This window comes from Ursus arctos, unplaced genomic scaffold (assembly GCF_023065955.2).
Source record: "Ursus arctos isolate Adak ecotype North America unplaced genomic scaffold, UrsArc2.0 scaffold_26, whole genome shotgun sequence".
In the NCBI taxonomy this organism is placed as follows: Eukaryota; Metazoa; Chordata; class Mammalia; order Carnivora; family Ursidae; genus Ursus; species Ursus arctos.
In genome coordinates this window covers 667567-687865 of record NW_026622941.1, presented here as the reverse complement: position 1 = coordinate 687865, position 20299 = coordinate 667567, and the positions used below count along the sequence as shown (strand labels likewise).

Here is a 20299-nt window from a genome sequence, read left to right as displayed (position 1 = left end):
CAAGACCCTGAGATCATGACCCGAGCAGAAGGCAGACACTTCACCAACTGAGCCACCCAGGCACCCCAGCAGGTGCCCCTTTACATTTTATTTTTAAGTCTTTTTTTTTTTTTTAAGTAGTTGCCACATCCAGCATGGAGCCCAACATGGGGCTTGAACTCACAACTCTTGAGATCAAGACCTGAGCTGAAATCAAGAGTCAGACTCTTAACCGACTGAACCACCCAGGCACCCCTTTAAATTTTATTTTTAATTTATTTTTAAAGATTTTTATTTTATTTTAAATATTTTAAAGTAATCTACATACCCAACAACATAAAGGAACTCACAACCTGGATATCAAGAGTCACATGCTCCAAGGACTGAGCCAGCCAGGCCTCCCCCACCCTCCACCCTCCACCCAGCTTCGCATTGGATCTGCAATTGACAGATTGATAGGGCATGAGAGCTCCCCCTTCTGGCTTCTGACTCCGTTTTATCTGCCTATTTATTTTCAAAGGTTTTTTTTTTTGTTTGTTTGTAATTTCTACACCTGACCTGGGGCTCCAAATCATGACCCTGAGATCAAGCGCTGCATGCTTTTCCAACTGAGCCAGCCAGGCATCCCTAATAACTCTATTTTAAATAAGGTTTCCTTTGATTAACTTTCACAATACCAATTATTCCTTTTTGTTTTATTGTTGAATAATTTCCATTGTGTGAATATGCTTGAAAAAGGCAACGTTATTTAAAAAACTGGGAGACTAAGAAAAGATGTAACAACCAAATGCATGATCCTGGTTTAAAAAACCGGCTGGTTCAGTCAGTGGAGCATGCAGTTCTTGATCTCAGGGTCCTGAGTTCACATCTCCTGTTGGAGATAGAGCCTACTTAAAAAAATAAAAAACAATTATAAAAGCCATTACTTGGCCAATTGAGGAAATTTAAATATCAACTGGTAATTAGGTACTACTAGGTAATTCATAGTTTTATTAGCTCACTAAGCCTTTTTTTTTTTTTTTTTTTCAAAATCTCTGTCCAATTTCTCTGTTAATGGTGTTATAGTTCTCTCAGTCGCTCAGGCTTAAAGCTCTTGTAACACCAGCTCCAACCTTTTTGCTTCCACCCCTACCCACCCTCATATCATGGTTTTCAGCACTTTTTTTCACAGCTTTATTGAGACATAACTCATATACCATATGACTCACCTGTTTAAAGTATACACTTAAATGGTGTAAAAGTATATTCACAGGGTGTTCGACTGTCATCAAAATCAAACATTTTCATCACCTCTCCCAAAAAACTTTGTACCCATTAGCAGTCACTCCTCCTTAGGTTTTCATCACTTATGATCTGGCTGCTTACAACAGCCTTCCAACTCATCATCTTCATTGCTCTCCTTCTTTCAATTCATCTCATGTACATCACAGACAATTTAGTTTCTCTAAAGCATGGTTTATTTTTTATCTTGTAAAGATTTTATTTTATTTATTTACTTTTAAAGATTTTATTATTTATTTGACAGAGAGATACAGTGAGAGACGGAACATAAGCAGGGGGAGTGGGAGAGGGAGAAGCAGACTCCACACTGAGCAGGGAGCCGGAGGCGGGGCTCCATCCCAGGACCCCGGGATTATGACCTGAGCCGAAGGCAGATGCTTAACGACTGAGCCACCCAGGCGCCCCATTTTTTAAAAAAGATTTTATTTATTTATTTCAGAAAGAGAGCACAAGCACAGGGAGTGGCAAAGGGAGAAGCGGACTCCCTGCGGAGCAGGGAGCCCTACACTGGGCTCATCCCAGGGCCCCAGAATCATGACCTGAGCCGAAGGCACTTAACCGACTGAGCCACTCAGAGGCCCCTAAAGCATGGTTTAGATACAGCTTCTTAACTAGATACCTTCAGCGACTCCCCCAAAGGACGCTTGGATTCAAGTAAACAAACATCCATCAGCACACATACTGTTCTAGGCACTGTGCTAGGTGTCGTGAGCAAAATGGGTACTACTGAAGACGTCTTTAACGCTCTAGCGCCTGTGCTCAGGCAGTGCCCTCCGCCTAGAATGACCTCTTCACCCCACCTCACCCCCACCTCACAACTGCTAGAAAATTTTCCCAACTGTCAATGACCGTCTTCCCCGACAATTGACTGTGAACTCAGCAGCTCTCTAGAACTCTCCTGACAATTTTCTACCCCGTTCGCTTGCACACTTAAACCTCAATACTTGTTTACAGCCACAGAGCATTCTGTGGAAGCAGCAATGCTCCTTTCCCCGGGAACTACCAGCTCCCACAGGATTTGTTTGTTTGTTTTTAAAGATTTTATTTATTTATTTGACAGAGTGAGAAAGCCAGCTAGAGAGGGAACACAAGCAGGGGGAGTGGGAGAGGAAGAAGCAGGCTCCCAGGAGGGAGCCCGATGTGGGGCTCGATCCCAGGCCGTGGGATCACGCCCTGAGCCAACGGCAGAAGCTTAACTTTTGAGCCAGCTAGGCACTCCTCCCCACAGGATTTGATTCCTTAGAATCCCACCTCTCTTCCTCCAGTCATCAAAAACCTCCGTCACCCCGGAATCATAGATTTGAGCGACTCCTGGTAAGAGCGGGCTAAGAGAGGTCTCTTCCGGGTCACGTCTGCGCAGAGAGACCTCCGGGCCTCTATGATCCCTGCTTCCGCTCAGGAGAACAGAGCCCCCCCCCCCCCCCCCCCCCGCCTTCCGGCGCTTCCCAGCGCCCCAGGCCCGCCCCGACGCTGGCGGTGACGGAAGCACGCCCGGGGTGACCTCACCTTCCAACATGGCGGCGGCGGTAGATTAGGGCCGCGGGTCGAAGCAGCCACCGCCGCTGGGAGACCTTGTCGGAAACGACTGCCGCCGCCGCCGCCGCCGCCGCCCCTTCCATCTCTTCTGGGGCAAGGGGCCAGGGCCAGGTGAGGGGAGTGGGGTTCTGGGCCGATAGAGTTGGGTCCTCATCCAGCTCCTCAGGCGGTTTTCACTGGGCAGGAAGGTGTCCAGAGACTGTGCCGAACCACCGCCTCCCCAGTGGTTCCGACGACGCGTGAGTGAGTGTCAGTGAGTGCGTGACTATGAGTGAGTGAAAGAGTGTGTGTGTGTGTGTGTACCGGCGCTCCTTTGCCCGAGGGTTCTCAAAGCTTGAGAGGTCCATTTCTTTGTAACCGGACCTGTCCAGCGTGGTCCCACCGCGGACGCTTGTTGAGCGGGGCTTCCTGAGAGGGCTGCCAGAGGCGGAGGAACTCGGCCCTTGCCCTACACCGCCGGTCTTCCCCCACAAAGACCTTCACGTGGAAAACCCGTGTCCATTTTTTAGGACCAGGCTGGGGATCGTGGACTTCTTTTTGTTTGAGGGAAAGGTTTCATGCGATTCGTTTAGAATGATTATAGATTATCTCTGCCAGTCCTAGTTGTTTTTTCTCACGGATTGTTAGAAATTTTTTATCCTTTATTCGCTGTTGTTCTGACACCCATCATTACTATTATTTATTTTTTAGAAAAATCTGCCTTCTTATTCTTGGAGGCAATGCAGTTCACACTAAGGCGTTTCTTCCTTTGATTTTTTTCTTCTCGCTATTCCAGGAAGATTCCAAGTTTCTTTCCTTCATAATCAGCTATGAAGGAAAACTAGACTTTTTGAGTAGAGGCTTTGACCTGGGTTGAAAATCCGGCGGATCTGGCCAGTTGTTCACACGCTCCCCGCTGGGATCTTTGGGTTAACCACTCCCCGCACCAGTATTTATTTATTTAAAATAGCTATCTCACTGTCTCTATTTAAAAGTTTTAAACTGAACCGACGGTAACCCCCGCCCCTTTTTTTTGCTTTATGGTGTAAAGCAAAGCAAACATGAAGACTTTTTGCGAAATTGTCAATAAGATTTCCTCTGGAGGTCTGGTGTAAACCAGAATGTTGATCTCTGCCCTGACTTGTTGTGACCTTGGATGAGTTGCCACACCCTTCTAGTACCTTCTTTTTTTATCTCCCAGAAAATTAAGCAAATGTTTTTGTAGGTAGTAAACTATTTATACCTTATATACATAGTTGGACAAATGCACGGTGCACATTTGCACCTGCGAATTGAAACTAAGCCATTGTGAAATATTCTTCATTTGATAATAGGCCAATAAAGGGTTTGAAAATCCTTTTATTCTGATTGGCCAGGTACTATTTTCAGTATATATATATTTTTTAATGATTCATTTTCTCATGGAGGCTTGTACCCCAGTAGTTGAATTCAGTTGAAGGATATATAAAGTTGAGTCCAACCAGTTTTGCAAAGAAAAGCTGTGCGCTCTAGCACATCAGTTAATCAATACTAAATATCTCATACACTAAACTTTTAGGACAAGTAATTTGCAACAATAATCATTGTTTTAAAAATATATTTCTCTTATAAGATATTTCTCTTAAAAAATGTCTTCTGTAAGACATAGAAAACAAGTTTTAAACAATCAGTTTTGCTGACCTACTTTTTATCAGTTTTTCAGTTTCATTTTGATTCATATCTTATTCCAAGTAACTGGTCACCACGATTTCTTATTTAATATATATTACAGGGTTGAAGGGAGGGGGCTATTTTCAGAGTAGCTGATTTTTTAACACCTTGAGATATATATAGCTCACCAACTGCATGATTTAATGTTTTTTTTTAAATTGGTTTTAGTATATTCACAGAATTCGCGACCACCACAATTTTCATCACCCCCCAAAAAAACCCTGTACCCATTAGTGGTCATTCTTTATTCCCATTCTTCCTCAGCTCCCCTACCTAGGCAACCACTGACTTACTGTCTGTCTCTGTAGATTGACCAATTCTGGATATTTCATATAAACAGAATTATGCAATATGTGGTTTTTTGTGACTGACCTCTTTTACTTAACATGATGTTTTCAGGGTTCATCCATGTGTAGCATATATCAGCTCTTCTTTTTATGGCCACAATATGCCATAGTATGGATATACCAATTTTCTTTATTCATCAGTTGATGGGCAGTTATTTCCACTATTTGGCTGTTAAATATTATGCTGCCGTAACGATTCATGTGTTAATTTTTGTGTACCCATGTGTTTTCATGTCTCTGGCATATACGTGGGAGTGGGACAGAGCAACAGAATTTTATTCCTCCCTTTTATAAAGCTGTCTACACTTACATTGGGAAGCCTAATTATTGTGAAGTCAGACTGTGCCTGTGGGGAGAGTGAGGCATTCTCCGTAAGTACATTATCTTTGAATGCCAACTGCTGAGTGAAAACATTTTGGGGCAGCTCTTAAAACAAGATTGAACTAGAGTATTTCAATTAAGCATGTTTCAGTATGAAAGGGACTGTTTACACTAGAATATTTCGTGTCTGCTGAGTTTTAAAAATGACACCCTTGCCCAGTTGCATTTTGCAGCTGGGTGGGGCGAATTTTTAAAATTTCACAATTTTTATTAGGATTGTTTAATTTTACTTCTCTTAATTTAGAGAAAGTCCTAGAATTCTATAGGGACTAATAAAATATGGATCTTAAAAAATATAAGTTACTGGACTTAATGGTAATTTGTGGAACTTGAAACAAACTCCATACTCAAACCACCAGTGAGTCTTAAGACTAGAGGTCTGGTAACCCCAAAATTTTGTTAATGTTTAAAATTCCAGAGTTTTGATTTGTGGTTGTCTTATCTGTGGATTTTTATTTTTCTTTTTGTAAACTGGGATTATAGATCTGTTCATCTCTATTACTGGAGTATGTAACAGTTTTATTTTGTTATAATTTTAGTAGATGCAAATGGTCTAAAAACAAAGCTTCATGAAATAATTAAAACATGTTAAGCTGTAATGTGTTTCTGTTTTGACTCTATGGGATTAAGGAATACAATATAGCTATGGTATTCTAAAAAGTATGCCTGAAGTGGGGACTAGAAATTTCTATTTTCCGCAAGCATCCAAGGTGGTTATGATCAGAAAAGTTTGGGAAACAACTACAAAAAACTCTCATGTTGCTGCAGATTTGCTTTTCATATGAATTTAAAGTAGAATTTAATAGTGCTGCCCACCTTCTGGTTATTGTTCATAAAATGTGTTTTAATTCCTATAATACTATCAGTGCTAGCATCCTGGAATTTGCACTGGTATTCATGATAGAAATCTGGTTTAAAAAAAAAATAAAGCGAACTATTGATTGCAAATTGTGGATGTTACATTTGTTACTGAAGGATCATGGATGTTTTATTTGCGCCTGGTTTTGGAGATGCCACCAAATGAATGTATAAACATAGGATTAAGTTACCCTAAGCTTCCTCAGGCTGTCCATTTGGCTGACAACTACTTGTAACTTAATAGAGGAGCAAACTAAAGGTGTAGTAAGGCAGAGAAAGAAACAACTGGGTAACACAGATATATTCAGTGGCTTGTTAGATTTGTGCAAAAGATAGTTTTTATATTTATGTATTTATTTTCTAAATTTTTATTATTTTTATATAAGCCGTATGCCCGACACGGGGTTTGAACTCATGCCAACACTAGGATCAAAAGTTGCATGTATCAGTCACCAACTGAGCCAACCAGGCACCCCAATAGTTATTTATTTATTTATTTATTTATTTATTTATTTATTCATGAGAGACAGGCAGAGGGAGAGGGAGAAAAGGCTCCCCACACACCAGGGAGCCTGATGTGGTACTCGATCCCAGGACCCAGGGATCATGACCTGAGCCGAAGGCAAATGCTTAACCGACAGAGCCACCCAGGTGCCCCATTCCCAACAGTTTGTATATTTAAAACTATATTTAAACTTCTGGATATCAAGAGCACTTATACCTAATTTGAATTCTAAAAGAGTCTACTAGACAAAATTTAGAGTAAAAATAACTGTGTTCTTCTTATCATTTAAAAAGAAGCTTGAGATGTCTTACCTATGAAATGTACTCTGTGTTGATAAGGCAGTAGTGGGATGGACTTGAGCATTATACCCTGCTTACAGGATTTGTCTTTTTCCTTTTTTCCTTGGCGCCATTCTTAAAATTGACAAATTTGCTCTTTTCAGTAGTCTGTTCGAAAAAACACCTTGTTTGTCTACTATTTCTTCCTCCTGTTATTGTTAGTATTTTCACCTCTGTATTCTCACCCAGCACATTGCCTGACATGCAGTAAATATGCATTGAGTGTATGCAGTTAAAGGCAAAGAGTTCGAACTGAAGACAATGTACCTAACCGAGTGATTGCAGTGTTAACTAGCCGTGTGATTTTGTGCAAATTATTTGTCTATTCTTGTTTCTCCATCAATAAAATTGAGACTGTTACCTTTTCCTTCTAGCATAGAGGATTACTATGACAACACATGGAAGAGTGCTTCAGATATAGAGGTCTCAGGCAGATGTAATTTATTTATATTTGTTCGAAATGCAAGAGCCCATTGTGCAGTATGCTGACTCCGCACTACAGAATGTTGCAAAGAAAGTGCATGCCCTCTCTTCCCAGAATACCCTTAGAGTACATGACCCTGTAGTAGTGCTGTGGAGTTTACATTTTGTGTGTTCTGTAATTTAATACAAACACACTAGATGTGTAATAGTGTTCCTAGGGTCTGTCTACCCCACCACCTGATCACAGGCGTGAACGAGCTGCTTTGTTGCTCTACACCTAGAAGCTCAAGCTAAATTAGAGGTTGGAGAGATGCTGTAAGTCTGTCATATTTAGGTCTGGTATGTTTATAACTGGATTATACAATACACATTTAAAGCCTAAAAACTGTATACTGAACTTAAATGATTGGAGTTTGTATTATCATCTTGTCCGTTAGTGTAAAATCATTGAAAAATGTTAAAATAATTGAATAGAGTATAATCATCCACTAAATATATGGTTGTGTGAATATTAATGTATACTAGAGCTGAGGCCTTTACTGCAAATAGTAAAGCGAGTCTGGAGGATGGAAAATTATGAAATCCGTGATTAAGATTGCGTTTATGCTTAGGCAATTGGGATTTGTAAGAAAATTTGAAGAGCACTAGGCTGAAAATCGAACTTGGAAATTCAGTGAACTATGCTTTTTCTATGGCATCTGGTTTGGAGAATGACTAGAATTGTCTTCAGATACAGATTTTTGATAAATACATACAGGAATGTGAATATAACAAATTTGAGAACATCGTTTTTTATTTAAAGCATTTTTCAGAATGTGAGTACTTCTTTATTCCTGTTACCAAAAACTTCTGAGATTTTGTAAAGCTGAAACTTTGTTACTGATTTGCTCTGTTCTCCCCTCTCTTTTGGAACTTCACTTCATAATTTATTCCTTGCTTTCTGTATTTATATCTCATTGGCTCCTTCTCCACTGAGTGTAAACATGCTTAAGACTCTTGTTGTGCACAAAAACAAAACAAATGAACTCTCAAACTCATCTCTCTCTCTCTGGTCTCTATTCTTTTCTTCCCATCCAACCAGGCTCTTTCTTTGAAAGAATAGACTAAAACTTCTTTCTCTCCCTTTTCACTTCCCATTCGGTTTTCAACTCCCTACCTTTTGCTATTGCCCCTGGCCAGCAGATAGAACTGGTCAGGGATCATTACCCTGGCATTTTCATTCTTTCTGGTGTGGTGTTATATTTCACACATTTCTTCACTACCTTCTTAGTAAGGTTCCTCCCCTGACTTCTGTAAACACACTCTTTCCTGTTTTTCTTCCTTCCTTTCTGACTGTTCCAATCCAGACTTGAAGGTTGCCTCTGCCAGCTTCTCATCTTTTGATGACCCCTGAAATGTTAGTTTTGCCCTGAATTCTAATGGTGTTTCTTTTTCAGATGAAACTAGTATTTCTTTTTTCTTTTTTTTTTTTTTTGAAATCAGTATTTCTTGACATATTTTTTAAAACCATGTCTCCTTTTGATAAATAAAAAATTCTCTGGCTCCTATTCTGGTGGTGGTGCTTGGGGTAGGGAGTGCTGGGTGCTTTTATTCTTCCCTCCCATCCATGTACTGAGTCAATGATATAGAGAAGATTGAAGAAAAAATAAAGAAGATTGAAGATTTGCTGAGCTTTATTTTCTATACTTTGTAATCTGAAAACAGTAGGTAATGTTTCCCTTCCCGGTGTGAAACTATCTATGGAATATGGGTTTTTCGAACTGTAATATCCATTCTCACTCCTACCTGAAATTTTGACACTTCCTACCCATTGGAAGTCACTAACTCTCCATGCGGTCTCCTTAGATAATTTCATTGACTTGTATCTATGCAGAGCACAATTTTGTATCTCCAGTCCAGAGCTTTTAGTGTAAGACCTGTTACGTCCAACTACTTGATGTACATCTTCACCTGAACAACTCCTAGGTATTTTTAAATTCAGTATGCCCCAGAGTGAACCTATTATCCTCTCCTAAACCAGCTCTCCTATATTATCTGATTTGGGAGGTAGGAGTAACATCACTTTCCCTACAGCTGCCTGGAGTACTCTTACTGAGTTAAATCTTTAAAGCTCTTAATATTTTTCCTATTTATGCCCTTCTTTCTCGTGTTCTTGCTCTAATTTATGCCTCCATACATCTCTTGTTTGGATTTCTCCAGTATTCCCCTAACTTGTGTCCTTGCCTCCAATCTCTATTCTTAATCTTCCACACCACCTCCAGGGTGATTTTTGTAGAATATAATCTGTTGATACGCTTTTCTTGCTTGAAACCTTTCAGTAGTTCCTGGTAGTGTTCTGTAGTAATTTTTAGCCTGTTTGACATCATGATCTCATTTGAGACTCTAACGAGAGAAATGGAATAATTTTTCTTTCCAGAAAAAAACGCTCATGCACAGAGAATTTGCATACAGTTTTAGGGGGTTCATTCATGAACATGGTCAAAATAATTCCTTGCTTATAGGATAAAACCTAAGCTTCCCAGAATCCCATAGTGTACAAAGCACACCAAATGCTGACTGCTGCTTACTCCTGCTGAGCCTTCCATCTTTCGATTTAGCCATGTCAAATTTCTTTAGTTTTTATGTTTCATGCTGTTTCAAAATGCTTCTGTGCTTTTTCCTGGCCTTCTTTACATCTAAAATCATCCCTGTCTCATCTCCCTATGCTGTCAGTTAGTGAATACCTACTCAATGTTCCAAGATTGGCTCAGATTTTACTTCATAAAGGCTTTCCTGATTTCTACTTTTTCCCTTTCCCAGAGAGACTTTCCTACTTCTTCTTTTGGATTGCCTTCTCCTACTTCCTGGATACTGACTTGTATCATAGAACTTTATTGTTCTGATTTACTTGCATATTTTTGTTTTCCTCTTCTTGGTCAAAAACTCCAGAAGGCGGGTGGTTTATCTTAATTACTGTCTTTGTGCCTGATGTCTGTAGAGTACCTTGTATCTTAAGAAACGTGTGTTGAATGAACACACAAAATTATCAGAAGGCATTGCCTTCTGTTTCAGTAGATATAATTACTAGGTCGATATGAGGACTTTAAAGATTTTTCTAAACTATAAATTTAGTCTAGTAATCTTCACATTAAAGTAGTGTGTTAGAATCAGGGAACTGCCTCACACATTTTAAGAAAATTAGGTTCCAGTCTTGGCCCTTGTTCCAGTTAGTTCTTGGTTGCCAACAACACAAAGTCATTCTAGCTTATTTAAATAGAAATGGGACTTACGAAAAGGGCATTGGGTAGCTCACAGAATGGATGGGAAGCTGGAAAATTAGGTTTGGGAAACAGGCAGGAACCAAGGGAGCCTTGGCTGCAGACTCAGCCGGGATCAGGCCAAGGAATAGAGAGTTAGGATACTGCTATCCAACCTGCACCTCTGCCTTTGCTGACCTAGTACCACAACCTTCTCCATGAATTATCTTTAATTTAAATGTCTTTCCACAATCTAGATCTTGGTAGGAGTCTCTGACTTGGCTGAACCTAGATCTCATACCCTACATGCCGCAGAACAGGAGAATGGGAAAGAAAAAAATCTAGCTCATTTTAGCTTTTATAGTAGGGGCTGGGAGATTTCTGTTTCCTATCGAGATTGACACAATGTTGGATGATCCCTATAAAGGAAATTGGGTTCAGATGGTAGGCAGGCAAAAAAATACAATAAAAAAGCGAAGGTTCATGACGGCATCACTGCTAGCTAGTACTTGACCGATAGGCCTCAGAAAACTTATTTTACCTCTGTGGTATCCCTTTTCATATTTGCAAATTTGAAGTTCTGCCACTATTAAATGGTAACTGTAAAAGTATCAAATATTTTGAGCTTTTTAGGAGTAAAGCACCCTGTAATTACACTGTGGGTGTGGCTTTTATTCCTGTGATGTAAGCTGTGACACTTGTTCCCTTTCTTTGGAGTATGTATTAATAATTTTGAAATACTTTCTGAAGTTGATAAACTTTTAAAGTTGAACAGAGCAGTCTAAGACCTACTGTTTGATTTAATGTATGTTTTGATATAATTTGGTAGCATTGCTCCCTGAAGATAGGAAACAATAGGGACTTTTAAATATTGCACTAGGTTTTCTTTCGATAGCCTAAGTAAACTGATAATAGCAACCATAAATGCATTTTTTAAAGACAGTATTTAACCATTCAAAGCATATTTTTATGTTATTCCTTTTTCTCTCTTTATATAGCCACTGTTTTCTTTTGTGTATTTATTTTATTTTATTTTATTTTATTTTATTTTATTTTTTAAAGATTTTATTTATTTATTCGACAGAGATAGAGACAGCCAGCGAGAGAGGGAACACAAGCAGGGGGAGTGGGAGAGGAAGAAGCAGGCTCATAGTGGAAGAGCCTGATGTGGGGCTCGATCCCATAATGCCGGGATCACGCCCTGAGCCGAAGGCAGACGCTTAACCGCTGTGCCACCCAGGCGCCCCTCTTTTGTGTATTTTAAATTCTGCATGTGTTTTTTTCATTGTTTATCGTTCTTAGACATTTCTCTTAGTTTGCTTATAGATCTTAAATTTTGTCAGCAGTGCTTGTCTCCTTTTCATGTTGTTAGTTATCTGAATCTCTTTTTCTTTTACTGGATATTTCCCGAGATCTTAAAGCAGTTAGTGTTATTGTTGAAGTAAAAAACTAAGTTATTTGGAAACTCCTTAATAAGAATTTTTTATTTGAAACAACTATTAAGGCACATGTTAGGTAAAACAGCTACTAAGTCCATGTGAAAAGGTAAAAGTTCTAGTTGTATTAGTTAGGGTACAAGTCAGGATGCCTAAGGAAGAGATTTCATAATGAAGTGCCTTAAATGACGGTCCAGAGGGGGTTAGTCCAGGCTGGCAGGTGGCTCTTCTACACGTGGTGATTCAGGGACCCAGTTCCTTCTCTCTTGTTACTTTACCATCCCTTAAAGTGGTCTCCTTGTTTGCATGTCAGAACTGGTTGTCTTCCATATTCACATTCCAAACCATAGCAAGGAGGAAAGAGAAAATCTTTAAGGAGAGACCCACAGATTGCCCACATACCTTCCACTCATATTCCTCTGACTCAGGCTAATCATTTGGCACATTAAGCTGCTAAGGATCTGGGAAATGTGGTCTGCAGTTGTGTGGCCATGGACCTAGCTAGAATTTTGGAGGCTTTATTTTTTTAAGATTTTATTTTTAAGTAATCTCCACACCCAGCATGGGGTTTGAACTCACAACCCTGAGATCGAGAGTGGTATGCTCTACCAACTGAACCAGTCAGGTGGCCCTATTATTATTATTAAAAGAAATAAGAGAATGTAGATTGGGGTGAAGGGAAAGGTGGGGGCATAGCCAGTGTTTTTGCCACATAGGTGAAAACAGAGAAACTAGAGAGGAATAGAAGGGAAATTTGGTTTTGCTCTGAAATCTAAGTTAATAAATTCCCACTTGTAAGTAAACTAAAGTTAGAATTTTTAAAAATTACTGGGAAAAAAGTCTGAGAAATATTTATTTTGGTATTTAGTTGAATAATTACAGTCGCTGGGGAAATGTACTGGCATGTAACAAACTTTAAACTGAAAAAAAATACTTTTTATGTTTTTAGGTTTTACACATCTATAAGTAGACTTTTGGAGTTCTGGCAGCCAACTCAATGGCGTCTTCTACTACTGTGCCTCTAGGATTTCACTATGAAACAAAGTATGTTGTTCTCAGCTACTTGGGACTCCTCTCTCAGGAGAAGCTACAAGAGCAACATCTTTCCACGCCCCAAGGTATTGTCTTTGGCTCATGGTGGTTATATTAAGTGGTAGTAATTACTTCACGTATATAAAAATACATATATCTAAATAATTTGTATCTGTGATTATAAGAGCAAATAATACTAATAATCTTTTAAAGAATAACCACTCACTCCATCCCTTCCCACCCCCTGATCCATTCCCAGAAGACTTTTAATGCTTTTTTTTTTTTTTAAGATTTTACTTATTTATTTGAGACAGAAAGCAAGAGCAGAGGGGAAGGGCAGAGGGAGAGGGAGAGAGAATCTTGAGCATGCTACATGCCCAGCATGGAGCCTGCCTCTGGGCTCAGTTCCAGGACCCTGAGATCATGACCTGAGCCGAAATTGAGTGTCGGAGGCTTAACTGATTGAGCCACCCAGGTGCCCCCTGGTGTATTCTGTTTTTAAATATTGAATCATATTTTAAGTACCCCAAGGTAGATTGCTATTTTAACAAAATTATATCAAAATAACTTTTTTCTTTTAAGATTTTTATTTGTTTACTTGACAGAACAGGAGCGAGCACAAGTAGGGGGAGTGGCAGAGAGATAGGGAGAAGCAGGCTCCCCGCTGAGCAGGGAGCCCGATTTGGGGCCTGATCCCAGGATCATGACCTGAGCCGAAAGCAGATGCCCAACTGACTGAGCCACCCAGGTGCCCTGTCAAAATAACTTTAAGAATTCCTAAGAGATACCATTTATTTATTTATCTACTTATTTTTTAAGATTTTATTTCTTTACTTGACACACAGAGAGAAAGAGAGAGAGAGAGCACAAGCAAGGGGAGTGGAAGGCAGAGGGAGAGGGAGAAGCAGACTCCCCGCTGAGCAAGGAGCCCAATGCAGGGCTCAAATCCAGGACCTTGGGATCATGACCTGAGCCAAAGGCAGACACTTAATTGACTGAGCCACCCAGGCACCCCTAATTTATAATTTATAACCAAACTTACAGAACATATTTTACTTTCTTTTTTTCTTTTGTTTTAAGATTTATTCATTTATTTGAGAGAGAGAGAGTAAGTGGAGGGGAGCAGAGGGAGAGGGAGAGCTGCAGACTCCCTGATGAGCTCAGAACCCAATGTGGGGTCTCAAGCCCATGACCCTGAGATCATGACTTGAGCCAAAATCAAGGGCTGGATGCTCAACCTACTGAGCTACCCAGGTGCCCCTTACTTTCTGATTTTCTAATCTTTATCAATATACATAGTTTTTATGTAGTTATAATCAATTATTTGTGATTTTATTTCACTGTTTTTCTTTAAAGATTTTATTTATTTGACAGAGAAAGAGAGAGTGCTCTCAAGAGCACAAGCAACAGGGAGGAGCAGAGGGAGAGGGAGAGGGAGAGGGAGAAGCAGTCTCCCTCTTAGCAGGGAGCCCGATGTGGGGCTTGATCTGATCAAGGACCCTGAGATCATGACCTGAGCCAAAGGCAGACATTTAACTGACTGAGCCACCCAGGTGCCCCTCTCAATTTTTTTTTTGTTTATTTAAGTACTGTCTACACCCAGTGTGGGGCTCAAACTCATGACCCTGAGATCAAGAACCACATGCTCCACTTAGCCAGCCAGGTTCCCTTCACTCAGTTTTATTTTAATAAATGTTTACATGTGTCTGTATTTCATCTCCTTCATATTGTATGTCTAAATGTTTCCAATTTTTTAAAAAAGATTTTATTTTATTTATTTATTTTTTTAAAGATATATTTATTGAGAGAGAGAGAGTGCTCGTGCATGAGCGGGAGGGGCAGAGGGAGAGGGAGAGAGAATCTCAAGCAGACTCCTCTCTGAGTGTGGAGCCCAATGTGGGGCATGATCCCATGACCCTGAGATCATGACCTGAGCCGAAACCAAGAGTCACACTCAACTGACTGTGCCACCCAGGCATCCCTAAAGATTTTATTTATTTAGTTATTTAGTTAGTTAGTATTTTAAAGATTTTATATATTTGACAGAGACACAGCGAGAGAGGGAACACAAGCAGGGGGAGTGGGAAAGGGAGAAGCAGGCTGCCCGCTGAGCAGGGAGCCTGATGCGGGGCTCGATCCGAGGACCCTGGGATCATGACCTGAGCTGAAGGCAGACACTTAACTACTGAGCCACCCAGGCGTCCCCCTAAAGATTTTATTTTTAAGCAATCTCTACACCTAACATGGGGCTCAAACTCACAACCCCGAGATCAAGGTCTCATGCTCCACTGACTGAGCCAGCCAGGTGCCCCTGTTTCTAGTTCTTTTAAAAATCAGTAGCAGTGCTATAAAATATTTGATTTGCCATAAAAACCTTTTCTCCTAGGTCACTGGTAGTAGGGCTTTCATTGAAAAAGTCAGTTAAAGGGGGAATCATAAATGAAGTTATTATAAGAAATTTTAATTGAAAATGTTAATAAATGTACATTTACTTGGCAATTTTGATAGAGGGTCAGGACTTTTAAAAAAAAATATGGGTCTGTTGATTAGAATTCCAAGTCATCATGGGGCACCTGGGTGGCTCAGTCATTAAGCGTCTGCCTTCAGCTCAGGGCGTGATCCCAGAGTCCTGGGATCGAGCCCCACATCAGGCTCCTCCGCTGGGAGCCTGCTTCTTCCTCTCCCACTCCCCTGCTGTGTTCCCTCTCTCGCTGGCTGGCTCTCTCTCTCTGTCAAATAAATAAATAAAATCTTAAAAAAAAAAAAAAGAATTCCATGTCCTCGTTCTATATCTATTCTAGATATAGAATAACCATATCTATTACCTCTATCTTCCGATTTGTTTAAAGCAGAGCTAGAACATAAAGACACTTATAAAACAGTCTGAAGAGTCATTCTAGATATTTATGATTTCCCCCCAGTCTTTTACAGTTGTTTCTCTCACACCTAATTTGATACGGTATTTTTAGAACAATTTTCTAAAACATTTAACTTTCATAGAAGTGTCACGTCTCTTTGCATGATCATTTTTCAGTGATATCTATGATTTTAAATAAATTATACAATTTGATCCACAAGTCCAACTTTTGTAAACAGGTTGGGAGAAAATAACTGATTCTTGGTAAGCATTTAACTTACTCCAGCGTGCTAGAAAGTAGTCTACTGGTTGTGTGTGTTTCGCTTGCTGCAGGCATACTCAGTATGTTTATATTGAGGTCGTAGTGGGTTACTTCTTTCTACAAATCACTTCAGTGGAGTTTAGTTAAGAATGCTCTTATATATTGCTTTTTTTTTTTCCATTTATTTACTTTTCCTGAATCATCTAGAGTCAAACTAGTGGATCAAAGAGTAATAATATTTTTATGAGGAGCTTGTCGTTTAAAATAAATATGTGATAGGGTACGTGGGTGGCTCAGTCAGTTAAGCATCTGACTCTTGATTTCAACTCAGGTCATGGTCTCAGGGTTGTTCTCTCTCTCTCTCTCCCTCTGCCCCTCCCCCCTCCTCTCTCTCTCTCAAAAAAAAAATTACAATTAAACATGTGCCCTCTAAACTGTCAACCATGCAGCCTATCTTTTTTTTTTTTTACACATTTTTTTCTTTTTTTAAAAACTTTTTAAAAGATTTTATTTATTTATTTGACAGAGAGAGAGACAGCCAGCGAGAGAGGGGTCACAAGCAGGGGGAGTGGGAGAGGAAGAAGCAGGCTTCCAGTGGAGCAGGGAGCCCGATGTAGGGCTCGATGCCAGGACCCTATGATCACACCCTGAGCTGAAGGCAGACGCTTAATGACTGAGCCACCCAGGCGCCCCTACACATTGTTTTAAAAACTAGTTATAGGAGGGAGTTAAGATGGCGGAGGAGTAGGGGACCCCTTTTTCAGCCGGTCCCCTGAGTCGAGTTGGATAGGTACCAGACCAGCCTGAACATCCACGGAATCAGCCTGAGACGCAGGAAGATACATCTGGATCTCTACAAATGAACATCTCCAGCGCTGAGTTTTGAGGTACGAAGCGGGGAGCCATGAAACCGTGCACAGATATCGGAAGATAAACGGAAGGGGGACGGAGCCGCCGCGTTCGGGCGCTGGGAAGCGGTAGCCACCTGCACGGAGGAGCGGGCGCACTCGTGGACCGGATCCCGCGAGACAGCAGCCTGAGACCGTGATCCGGGGAACACGCGCCACCAGACTGAAAACCGGAGCTCCGGTGTGCTCACTGGAACCAGACTGAGTCCAGGAGTGCGTGGGGGCGGCTGGCGGTGTTAGAAACACAAAGGATAGAGACGCGGTGGCCCTGGAAGTGAAGGCTGGGACGCCGGGTATGGGGCGCACATCCCGGGACGCTGCAGGGTTGAGCAGCACCAACAGAAACAGAGTTAAAGTGGCCAGAACATCAGTGGAGAACGGTCCGCAATCCCTCTGCTCTGAGACAGAGGCTGAGATTCGGCCACTGCTGCTCTGACTCTCAGAAGAGGCACAGCAAACTGCCAGGGAAAGCTGCCAGAGAACAAAAGCCTAGAAAGACCGGCTCACAGTGTGCCCATCCCCATTCCCCCCTCGCAGGGGACACGGAGACTCTACTCAAACAGGATTGCCTGAGTATCGTCGCGGCAGGCCCCTCCCCCAGAACACAGAAGGCAGGCTGAAATATCAAGAAGCCCACATCCCTAAGATCCCTATAAAACAAGGGCACATGGCCTGGGTCCCGGTCAATAATTTGGGCTCTGGACAACCCTGCACCCTCTCCTCATCAGAATGACGAGAAGGAGAAATCCCCCCCAGCAAGGAAAAGACAATGAGTTTGTGGCCTCTGCCACAGAACTAATGGATATGGATATAACCAAATTATCAGAAATGGAATTCAGAGTAACAATGGTCAAGATGATGTGTAGACTTGAATAAAGTATTAACGAAAATGTTAATGAGAATATAGACTCTCTAAGGGCGGAAATGAGAGTGAACCTGGCAGAAATTAAAAATTCTATGAGCCAAATGCAGTCAAAACGAGAGGCTCTGATGGCCAGGGTGAATGAGGGAGAAGAACGTATCAGCGAATTGGAGGATGGGTTAGTAGAAGAAAAAGCTAAAATAGAATCTGGACTCAAAAAAATCCACGCTCAAGAATGTAGGTTACAGGAGATCACTGACTCAATGAAACGTTCCAGTGTCAGAATCATCGGCATCCACGAGGGGGTGGAGAAAAACAGGTCTAGAAGAGAGATTTGAACAAATTGTAGCTGAAAACTTCCGTAATCTAGCAAGGGAAACAAACATTCGTGTCCAAGAGGCAGAGAGGACCCCTTCAAAGCTCAACCACGACAAACCTACACCACGTCACGTCATAGTGCAATTCGCAAATATTAGATCCAAGGATACAGTATTGAAAGCGGCCAGGGCAAAGAAATTTCTCACGTACCAAGGCAAAGGTATCAGAATTACGTCAGACCTGTCTACACAGACCTGGAATGAGAGAAAGGGTTGGGGGAGCATTTTTAAAGCTCTTTCAGAGAAAAACATGCAGCCAAGGATTCTTTATCCAGCAAGGCTGTCATTCAGAATTGATGGAGAAATAAAGACCTTCCAGAATCGCCAGTCATTGACCAATTTTGTAACCATGAAACCAGACCTACGGGAGATATTAAGGGGGGGTTCTATAAAAGTAAAAAGGCCCCAAGAGTGATACAGAACAGAAAGTCACAATCTATAGAAACAAAGACTTTACTGGCAACATGGCATCATTAAAATCATATCTCTCAATAATCGGTCTCAATGTATATGGCCTAAATGCTCCCATAAACGCCACGGGGTTGCAGATTGGATAAAAAGATATGACTCATCCATTTGCTGTCTACAAGAGACTCATTTTGAACCTAAAGATACATTCAGACTGAAAGTAAAGTGATGGAATACCATCTTTCACGCCAATGGACCTCAAAAGAAAGCTGGGGTAGCAATTCTCGTATCAGACAGATTGGATTTTAAACTAAAGACTATAGTTAGAGACACAGAAGAGCACTATATTATTCTTAAAGGATGTATCCACCAAGTGGATATGACAATTATAAATATATATGCCCCAACAGGGGAGCAGCAAGATACACAAGCCAACTCTTAACCACAATAAAGAGACATAGAGATAAAAATACGCTAATAGTAGGGGACCTCAACACTCCAATATCAGCAATAGACAGATCACCTAAGCAAGAAATCAGCAAAGAAACAAGAGCTTTGAATGCCATACTCGACGAGTTGGACCTCATAGATATATATAGAACACTACACCCCAGAACCAAAGAATACTCATTCTATTCTAATGCCCATGGAACATTCTCAAGAATAGACCATGTTCTGGGTCACAAAACAGGTCTCAACCGATACCAAAAGACTGAAATTATTCCCTGCATATTCTCAGACCACAACATTTTGAAATTGGAACTCAACCACAAAGAAAAATTTGGAAGAAACTCAAACACTTGGAGACTAAGAACCTTCCTGCTCAGGAATGATTCGATAAACCAGGTTATCAAAAATCAATTTAAACAATTTATGGAGACCAATGAGAATGAAAACACAACGGTCCAAAACCTATGGGATACTGCAAAGGCAGTCCTAAGGGGAAAATACATAGCCATCCAAGCCTCACTCAAAAGAATAGAAAAATCTAAAATGCAGTTTTTATATTCTCACCTCAAGAAGCTGGAACAGCAACAGAGGGACAGGCCTAATCCACGCACGAAGAAGCAGCTGACCAAGATTAGAGCAGAAATCAATGAATTAGAAACCAGGAGTACAGTAGAGCAGATCAACAGAACTAGAAGCTGGTTCTTTGAGAGAATCAATAAAATTGACAGACCACTGGCAAGACTTATCCAGAAGAATAGAGAAAGGACCCAAATGAGTAAGATCATGAATGAAAAAGAAGAGGTCACAACCAACACCAGTGAAATTGGAAGGATTACTAGAAGCGTAAAAGCTTTATGCCAATAAATTAAGCAATCTGGTAGAGATGGAGGCCTTCCTGGAAACCTATAAACTACCAAGACTGAAACAGGAAGAAATTGATTTTTTAAACAGGCCAATTAATTATGAAGAGATTGATTCAGTGATAAACAACCTTCCAAATAACACAACTCCAGGCCCGGACGGTTTTCCTGGGGAATTCTACCAAACATTCAAAGAAGAAATAATACCTATTCTCCTAAAGCTATTTCAAAAAATAGAAACAGAAGGCAAGCTACCAAACTCATTCTATGAGGC

At 40.8% G+C, this 20299-nt stretch overlaps 1 protein-coding gene across 2 annotated transcripts in view; it reads left to right on the top strand.

The window, feature by feature from the left end:
* The first annotated feature begins 2930 nt into the window (after nucleotides 1–2930).
* The window catches only part of BCL2L13 (BCL2 like 13), an 89090-nt gene continuing 71721 nt past the window's right edge, over nucleotides 2931–20299 (top strand). Inside the window, exons 1-2 of one of the 2 annotated variants that reach the window (XM_026502774.4) lie at nucleotides 2931–3039; nucleotides 12959–13127. In XM_026502774.4, the coding sequence (XP_026358559.3) occupies nucleotides 13007–13127 (121 nt within the window). In that variant the 5' untranslated portion in view covers nucleotides 2931–3039; nucleotides 12959–13006. The remainder of the gene's footprint in view (nucleotides 3040–12958; nucleotides 13128–20299) is intronic. The other variant, XM_026502775.4, reaches the window with a different exon arrangement.